The sequence below is a fragment of the Oncorhynchus mykiss genome, chromosome 23 (genome assembly GCF_013265735.2).
Source record: "Oncorhynchus mykiss isolate Arlee chromosome 23, USDA_OmykA_1.1, whole genome shotgun sequence".
In the NCBI taxonomy this organism is placed as follows: domain Eukaryota; kingdom Metazoa; phylum Chordata; class Actinopteri; order Salmoniformes; family Salmonidae; genus Oncorhynchus; species Oncorhynchus mykiss.
In genome coordinates, this window is record NC_048587.1 from 19,168,772 (window position 1) to 19,178,508 (window position 9,737).

A 9,737-nucleotide genomic window follows, 5' to 3' on the forward strand; every position below is an offset into this window, starting at 1 on the left:
AGTAATGTGAGACACAAAGTTGACGTAAACAGTTCACATTGGGGTTATTCAGAGTAAAAAATAATAGGTAGAAAAGGCTCTGGCTCTTATAAGAGTACAGCAAAGTCATTAAACACCTGTCATTCGAAGATCAGTAATTGTTATACCGTGTTGAACTCTGTTGCACCTGCACAGTAGGAGCTAGTGAACACACCCTCCGTTCTCTCCTAAAGCCTCTGTCAGTGTGCTCCGACCTGCACACGTACTACTGGGGTGTGGTCAGATGACACTAACCTGGCTGGTGTGTTTTCAACCTCTGCTCTGACTCTTGACTCAACCTAACAAAAATACTAGTACGGTATTGACCTTTTTTATTCAACAATGGAATGAAGTTGATTCTTCAGTGAGGACTATTTTGTGGTAGGGAAAATCTTGTTCTTAAAACTAAGGTGTTTGCGGTTACTTTTGTACAGTGTGTTAACCTAGTCTGACCACTTTACCGGATCATTATCACGTGTGTCAAGTTTTCAGTCTCACTAAACCATGGACCGTCTGAAGTTAGTTCTGCAGTATTTTCAGTCCAATTCCGAGTCCATATCAAATGGAATCTGTATTGTACTGGCCCTGATCAGTGTGAAGCTCTACACCAGCTTTGACTTCAACTGCCCCTGTATTCCACAATACAACAAACTCTACGCACTGGGGGTGATGTTTGTCCCGCCTTTAATATTCTTCTTCCTGGGAATCTTGGTCAATCGACACACAGGGGTCATGATGGAAGAATGGTTGAGACCCATTGGGAAGAGAAGCAAAAATCCTGCCATTGTCAAGTGAGTTGTCAAGTGCTGCTGTCAAACCACCTCATGCTCCTGTGTTTACGACCACTACCATCACAGCTTTTCTTCCAAAAAACGACTACTACTTCCTGTAATTAATTGTGATGTTATTCCTAACCCTCTGCAGGTACATGTTCTCTGCCATGATGCAGAGGGCTCTACTGGCGCCCATGGTGTGGATTCTGGTCACTCTGCTGGATGGGAAGATCTTCATCTGTGCTTTCAGCATGAGTGTAGACCCCAAGCCTTTCTCGGGTAGCTATAGCCCAAAACACCTGTCAATCATAACCTTAACTCATAGCCCTGTAACTAACTGACTTTCACCCAAACCCTCACCCAGAGTCAAAATAGTGTGGTCTTGTCTACTATAACATTTGAACTTGGACTCAAACACAAACTTTAGTTGTACTCTATACTTTCATAGGCATGCCCAACAATACTGGCCTTGACCTGCTCAAGCTCATGGCCAAGGTGCCCTGCAAGGAGGATATGATCTTCAGGAACAGCACATTTCGTAAAGCTGTTTCACGCTACGTGCGCTGCTACTCCCAAGTGAGTGCACTCCCGTTTTTAAATACCTCTGAAACTCATGTCTTTACTTTGCGCATTTGAGTTGATGGGTTTAGTATTCAAAGGGATTTAAAAAAATGTTGTTGCCCTACTTAGGTAGGCTGGCTTTTGTTCGTTATTTGTACAGTCAAATCCCATTCCTTAACCGGGGTGTGTCAGAAACTATCACCCTGATGACTGATGTCCTCCACTCTCCATTCGAGAATGCCAATGCTTTGTACTATATTTCCTGACAGGCGATTGGCTGGTCTATCCTCCTGTTCTTCATTCTCTTGGGTGCGCTGGGCCGTCTCATCAAGCCCTGTTTCGACGACCACGCCACCAACCTCCAGACGCGCTACTGGAGCAACTACCTGGACATCGAGCAGAAGCTCTTCGATGAGACCTGCGTGCTTCACTGCCGCGATTTTGCCCGCAAGTGCGTTGTGCAGTTCTTCGAGGGCATGCGGGAAGACGCAGTACTCAGACTGCCTCTCTCACCCGAAGTCAGGTACAGGGGGGAAGAAGACATGGTGGATGAAGAGGAGGAGAGACTCCATGGGATCACCAAGCAGGAACAGATGGATCAACTGCTTCAAACATGGTTCCAGTGTAAACCTGAGCTGGATGTCACTAGGATGGCCTACAGACCTAGGGTGTGTGTCACCTGGGAGGACCACAGTGGACAAACCCTCTACTCGGATGTTTAGATGTGTGTGTGCACAATAGTATAAGTAGCTATAAGCTACAAACAATACATTCAACATGATTATGTCGAAAATACTTTTAGAGAGCGGACCTTAGAAATCTTGTTCCTCAGAATATTTGAATATGCTGGGATTTAGACTAGCTAGTTTTGCATAGTTAATTTTACATACTCCATGAATACAAGACATGCAAATTACAGATGGACTGACAAATAGTCCCTAGTGGGGCCTGATTCATCTAATCCGAACAAATAAGTAATTCAGAGGTTACTACTATGTCATTATAATTTTACCATATATATATATATATATATATATATATATATTAGAGAATCCCTGGTCATTTCTGTACCATAACAAAGTGCCAATAAATATTATTATTGTATATTGTAATTTACTGTATATGTACTAAAGGACACATGGTTTTAGTCGCTTTCAGCTACAGTGCCTGCAGAAATTATTCATAGCCCTTGATGTATTCCGCGTTTTGTTGTGTTACAGCCTGAATTCAAAATGGATTACGTTTTTTTTCTTCTCATCCATCTACACACAATACCCCATAATAACAAAGTGAAAACATGTTTTAGGATATTTTTTTTTAAATGTTTTGAAAATGAAATACAGAAATATCTCATTTACATAAGTATTCACACCCCTAAGTCAATACATGTTAGAATCACCTTTGGCAGCGATTACACTGTGAGCTTTTCTGGGTAATTCTTGAAGAGCTTTACACACCTGGATTCTTCAATCTCCCTAGTCCTTGCCAATGACAAGCAATACCCATTACATGATGCAGCCACCACCATGCTTGAAAATATGAAGAGTGGTGCTCAGTGATGCGTTGTGTTTGCCCCAAACATAACACTGTATTCAGGACATAATGTTAATTTCTTTGACACATTTTTTGCAGTTTTACTTTAGTGCCTTATTGCAAACAGAATGCATGTTTTTGAATATTTTTTATTATGTACAGGCTTCCTTCTCACTCTGTCATTTAGGCTAGTATTGCGGGGTAACTACAATGTTGTTGATCCATCCTCAGTTTTCTATCACAGTCAAACTGTTTTAAAGTTTTAAAACTTTATGGTGAAATTCCTGAGCAGTTCCCTTCCTCTCCGGCAACTGAGTTAGGAAGGACACCTGTATAATGTAGTGGCAGGGTGTATTGATACACATTCCAAAGTGTAATTAATAACTTCACCACACTCAAAGGGATTTCAGTGTCAGATTATTATTTTTAATTCCCATCTACCAATAGGTGCCCTTCTTCACCAGGCATTGGAAAAACTCTGGTCTTTGTGGTTGAGTTATTGTTTGGTAGTCATTCAAAAATCACGTTAAACACTATTATTGCACAAAGTGAGTCCATGCAGCATATTATGTGACTTGTTAAGCACATTTGTACTCCTAGACCTATTTAGACATGTCAAAACAATGGGCTGAATACTTGACTCAAGACATTTCAGCTTTTCAATTTCGTTTCAACAAACATAATTCATCTTTGACATTATGAGGTATTGTGTATAGGCCAGTGGCACACAACCTCAATTGAATCCATTTATATTCAGGCTGTGACACAACAAAATGTGGAAAAAAATCAATGGGTGTGAATACTTTCTGAAGGCACTGTATTTATAGCATAGATTAGCCAATAAGGTTATTGTCTTTGGTTCAAGCCATGATCATATAGTGCTGACTCTGAAATAATGAACTGAGACAAAGTCTCATGCAACAAAGACTACTGTGAATGCAGAGACCTCCCACTGCATGTATACATGGTGTGCTGGAAACCCTGTACTTATTAATGGAAGTTGGATCCTGTGCCGTGGTTTCCCCGATTTCATCTTTATGATATTAAATTGTTCCTATAGGAATCAACGCTTTGAAGTCTCAGGATGTTCTACTGTAGCAATGCTTGACTCAAAGCCTTCCTGGTTTGGGGTTTTCTTTTCGTATTTTTAATGCAGTACAGACATGGCTCCAGAGACCACTGCCACAAGCAAAAAGGCTGAGTCCAAAGCGCTTCTAGAATTCTTCATGCTTGATAACAGTGGATCATTTTACAAAACAACTTTTGGTCCAGGGACAAGGCTCTTGCCCCCCTCTCCCCTATACCATCGTATCTTCTCCCAGGGCAAGTGAGTGATCTGTGTCACATTTCAGTTCAGCTTGTCCCCATCCTAAGTTCGCCCTCTCCTATTCTGAGACCTTTTCTGTGGCCCTCTCTTTGTGATCCTGCTTTTTGCCTTAGGTAATTACTTTTTGGTTATTTTACCATAACACAAGATTGAGAGACTACACCAATCAAATCATATTGATTGTTCAATCATAGACATTTAGACTGCATGTGATAGGCTTCTTGACAGGGAGACAGTGTGTATTTGGAAACTTGTAGAGTTTCCTCTTGCATTCCTGGGTTGTTTTGCCCAGGCTTAGCTAACCATGTTGTGGAAATCTGTGGCAAAGATGTCCTGAAGAGCAACGTTTTGTGTGCCCATATGTTTTTACAATCACGGATGTTGCTCAATCAAACATAGATTATCTGTTATGCAACAGAAGGAAAAGTACGTAAAGGAATAAAGTCATTTTACATGGGCTCTGCGTTATTTACTGCGGTTCATGGTCTATCGACGCAATGGGAACCCCATTCAACCACAAATTGACCTTTGGTAAGATATCAGAAAATACACAATCCCCCACATCACACCCTGGCCTATATTCATTTCACAGGACTGAGTCATGCCAGTGTGTGATGAGGATAACAAAGAAACTGTGAAACAATACTGTAACCCCAGGATGACTTGCCAGTTTTAGACTGCAAACCCCACGCTAAGGAGCAGCCATTGGGCTGGTAAATATGCTCCAGACCACTGCAAATCTACCAAGGCCTGACCGTCCCTCTAAACTTTCAGCTCATACAAGGAGAAGACTGAACAGAGATGTAGCCAAGAGGCCCATGATCACTCTGGATGAACTGCAGAGATCTACAGCTGAGGTGGGAGACTCTGTCCATAGGACAACAATCAAGTCGTATATTGCACAAATCTGGCCTTTATGGAAGAGTGGCAAGAAGAAAGCCATTTCTTAAAGATATCCATAAAAAGTGTTGTTTAAAGTTTGCCACAAGCCATCTGGGAGACACACCAAACATGTGGAAGAAGGTGCTCTGGTCAGATGAAACCAAAATTGAACTTTTTGGCAACAATACAAAACATTATGTTTGGCGTAAAAGCAACACAGCTGAACACACCATCCCCACTGTCAAACATGGTGGTGGCAGCATCATGGTTTGGGCCTGCTTTTCTTCAGCAGGGACAGGGAAGATGGTTAAAATTGATGGGAAGATGGATGGAGCCAAATACAGGACCATTCTGGAAGAAAACCTGATGGAGTCTGCAAAAGACCTGAGACTGGACGGAGATTTGTCTTCCAACAAGACAATGATCCAAAACATAAAGCAAAATCTACAATGGAATGGTTCAAAAATAAACATATCCAGGTGTTAGAATGGCCAAGTCAAAGTCCAGACCTGAATCCAATCGAGAATCTGTGGAAAGAACTGAAAACTGCTGTTCACAAATGCTCTCCATCCAACCTCACTGAGCTCGAGCTGTTTTGCAAGGAGGAATGGGAAAAAATGTCAGTCTCTCGATGTGCAAAACTGATAGAGACATACCCCAAGCGACTTACAGCTGTAATCGCAGCAAAAGGTGGCGCTACAAAGTATTAACTTAAGGGGGCTGAATAATTTTGCACGCCCAATTTTTCAGTTTTTGATTTGTTAAAAAAGTTTGAAATATCCAATAAATGTCGTTCCACTTCATGATTGTGTCCCACTTGTTGTTGATTCTTCACAAAAGAATACAGTTTTATATCTTTATGTTTGAAGCCTGAAATGTGGCAAAAGGTCGCAAAGTTCAAGGGGGCCGAATACTTTCGCAAGGCACTGTAATTGTCACATATTAGACTGACATCTTAAATAATATGCCCCTATCTTATTGCTTCAGGTTAAAGGTGCAACCCGGTGCATTCAGTCTATATAACTTGACTAAAGTTCAGGAACACCTCATATGTTTGTTTAGCAGCAGGACCATTGCAGACACACAGTCAGATTTACTCAAAATGAGTCAGATTGCCTTATGATAACACAGACAGTAATCAGATTGCTGAGGTCATCTCCCTCCTCGAGAGAGCTTGATCTGAAATAAAACGATCCCCTCCCCCCATCTCAACATCTCAACTTACTATATTTGGGGCTTAATAAAACCTCAACTGCCCTTCTTTCTGATCTTCTGACCACCAGAATCAAATTACCCTAAATTGGGTTATTCTTAGGTCAGTTAGTGACAAAATTAAAGGCTTAGATGTGGGCATGGTGAAGCCAATGGCTTCTGTATAAGTGTAGGTGGATGAGTGTGTGCCCTTGTGCTTTCATTTTGGGTCTGTCCCATTGATGTATTTGTCAAACTCTTTCAATCAAATGAAATCAAGACAAATGCTTGTGGATCAGGTGGGGGGAAGTGTGATGGAAAGTGCAGCCGGAGGACTGGTGTAGCGAACATTTTGTTGTGTTACATCCTGAATTCAAAATGGATTAAAACAAATAATTGCATCCATTTACACAAAATACCCCATAATGACAAAATGGAAAAATGTTTTTAGATTTAAAATGATTTGTTTTTTTATTAAAAATTAAATACAGAAATATTTTTATTTACATAAGTACTAACACCATAAGTCAATACATGTTCGAATCATCTTTGGCAGCAATTACAGCTGTGAGTTGTTCTGGGTAAATCTCAAAGAACTTTACACTCCTGGATTGTACAATATTTGCTCATTATTCTTTTTCAAATTCTTCAAGCTCTGTCAAGTTGGTTGTTGATCATTGCTAAACAGACATTTTCAAGTCTTGCCATAGATTTTCAAGACGATTTAAGTCAAAACTGTAGCTAGGCCACTCAGGAACATTCAATGTCGTCTTGGTAAGCTATTTGTATCCCAGTGTCTGTTGGAAAGCAGATGGAACCAGGTTTTCATCTAGGATTTTTCCTGTGCTTAGCTACATTTAGATTTTTTATTTTTTTGTCCTTGCCAATTTACAAGCATACCCATAACATGATGCAGCCACCACCATGATTGAAAATATGAAGAGTGGTACACAGTGATGTGTTGTGTTGGATTTGCCCCAAACATAACACTTTGTATTCAGGACATAAAGTTAAATTCTTTGCATCATTTTTTGCAGTTTTACTTTAGTGCCTTATTGCATATTTTTTATTCTGTACCAGCTTTCTTATTTTCACTCTGTCATTTAGGTTAGTATTGTGGAGTAACTATAATGTTGATCCATCCTAAATTTTCTCCTATCACAGCCATTAAACTCTGTAACTGTTTTAAAGTCACAATTGGCCTCATGGTGAAATCCTTGAGCGGTTTGCTTCCTCTCCAGTAACTGAGTTAGGAAGGACGCCTGTGTCTTTGTAGTGACTGGGAGTATTGATACACCATCCAAAGTGTAATTAATAACTTTTTTTATACCTGTCTACCACAGGTGCCCTTCTTTGAGAGGCATTGGAAAACCTCCCTGGTCTTTGTGGTTGAATCTGTGTCTGACATTCACTGCTCACCTGAGAGACCTTTCAGCTAATTGTATGTGTTGGGTACAGACACTATTATTGCACACAGTCCATGCAACCTATTATGTAACTTGTTAATCAAATGTTTACTCCTGAACATATTTAGGCTTTCCATAACAAAGGTGTTGAATATTTATTTTCTCAAGATATTTCAGCTTTTAATTTTTAAGTAATTTATAAAAAAAAATTAAAAAAAACATAATTCACAAAATATATATATATATATATATATATATTTAATTCAGGCTGTAACACAACAACATTTAGAAAAAGTCAAGGGGAGTGAATACCTTACAGTGTTGAGTGTTTTTTGAGGTCGTTTCGGTTTCGGTTAGATTATTTAAAAAAATAATCACAGTTTTCAATTTCAAGATTATTTTATTTTACATTTTGCACTATGCATTTTGTGGGTTGAATGCTCCAACTACACAGAATAAAACAGTTAATGAACGTCCCATGATGGTAGTGACTGCCCATTAATGCTTATCGCTTATTAGCCATACTTTATTTTTTTACTCTAATATATTGCTTTACGAAAATATTTCAGTTGTGTAAATTACATTTGTTTTATTTGATGACTATTATTTTATTCCAAGTCATCATCTCATCTCTATAGATCTGCTGCCTATGCTGTCTGACAAAATCGCTATTTTATAGTTCTTTAAAGTAAATAAGCATACTTTTATGACTGCCTAATACCAACTATCAATCACTTAGATCGTATATTTTCAGGTAGAGATACGTCATGAAGCAACAGCTGCTCGCTATATCAGGGTTTCCCGAAATTGTTTTTTTGCCCGAGCACTTCACAGCTGATTCAAATAACCAACTAATCATCAAGCTTTAATCATTTTAAATCAGCTGTGTAACTCTAGGGCAAATTCAAAATGTGCACCCCTTTGTGTCCCGAGGACCAAGTTTGGGAAACACTGCCTTAGGAACTCACTTGGTGAAGGCCACAGAACTGAACATGAATTAATTCAACAACCATGTTTCTATCACTAACAAATAGAGTCATGGGTGGTAACTACAATTCACTCAAAGGCAAGGCACACTGGGAAATTATAGTGGAAGTGTGGTTTAGTGGAGTTACTCAAAATGTTCAAGCTGATACAACTAAAATATCTACCCCCTACTGCAGTGGTCACCAACCTTTTCTGAGTCAAGATCCCTTTCGCAGTCAAAAAGCAAGCCAAGATCTACCGCTCAGATTTTTTTTTAAATAAAAAAATAATTATAATAAAAACATGCCTTAAAAAATGTAACATTAAGCTAATAAAAACAGTTCTGTAGGAATTATGGTCATGTTGCTTTCAAGACAATTGGGAACTTGGAGGGAAAAAAACTAGGTAATATCATGACGTCAGTGATCTTCAGGTCATATTTTGCAAATATTTTCTTACTTAAAAGAAGAACTCTGCATTGTTGGTTAAGGGCATGTAAGTAAGCATTTCACAGTAAGGTCTACTACACCTGTTGTATTCGGCACATGTGACAAAGTCCACCGTCAAACCAAAAGGGATTGTTTAATTATGTAGACAATGCAGTCTAGCCTAGCTATATAAAGTATTTAGCTGGTTGCCTATTTAAATTCAACATTGGCAGGTCCGGCGGTATGGGCGAATCCTAGGGGGCCTGGCCCACCCTACCGCATCTCCATGCCCGTCCTCTGTCTCAGTATCTGTAGACCATGTATCTGATGCTATCTGGATCAAAAGAGTATGTTGTGTCATACTATATCTGTCCAGACAGCATCAGAGTCATGGGCTAGATATAGAATGGCGCTGTTTTGCTCTGATGCTTTTTCCGGTGACGTTTTTATTTTTTTTAAACTTTATTTAACTAGGCAAGTCAGTTAAGAAGAAATTCTTATTTTACAATGACGGCCTACCCCGGCCTACCCTAACCCGGATGACACTGGGCCAATTGTGTGCCACCCTATGGGACTCCCGATCACGGCTGGTTGTGATACATACAGTGCATTCGGGAAGTATTCAGACCCCTTGACTTTTTCCACATTTTGT

General features: G+C 39.7%; 1 protein-coding gene across 1 annotated transcript; it reads left to right on the top strand.

Moving 5' to 3' along the window:
- Positions 1-28: 28 nt before the first annotated feature.
- calhm3 (calcium homeostasis modulator 3) lies at positions 29-2,456 on the top strand. Its single transcript, XM_021580395.2, has 4 exons — positions 29-809; positions 943-1,070; positions 1,240-1,367; positions 1,622-2,456. The coding sequence occupies exons 1-4, from the start codon at positions 523-525 to the stop codon at positions 2,072-2,074; spliced, it is 996 nt and encodes a 331-aa protein (XP_021436070.1). The 5' UTR covers positions 29-522; the 3' UTR covers positions 2,075-2,456.
- The last annotated feature ends 7,281 nt before the right edge of the window (positions 2,457-9,737 follow it).

Excerpts from the sequence above, each read along its gene's own strand:
- calhm3 (XM_021580395.2), top strand. The coding sequence starts at position 523 with ATGGACCGTCTGAAGTTAGTTCTGCAGTATTTTCAGTCCAATTCCGAG. Across the intron at positions 1,071-1,239 it reads AGACCCCAAGCCTTTCTCGG|GCATGCCCAACAATACTGGC; the intron begins GTAGCTATAGCC and ends ATACTTTCATAG. Across the intron at positions 1,368-1,621 it reads ACGTGCGCTGCTACTCCCAA|GCGATTGGCTGGTCTATCCT; the intron begins GTGAGTGCACTC and ends ATTTCCTGACAG.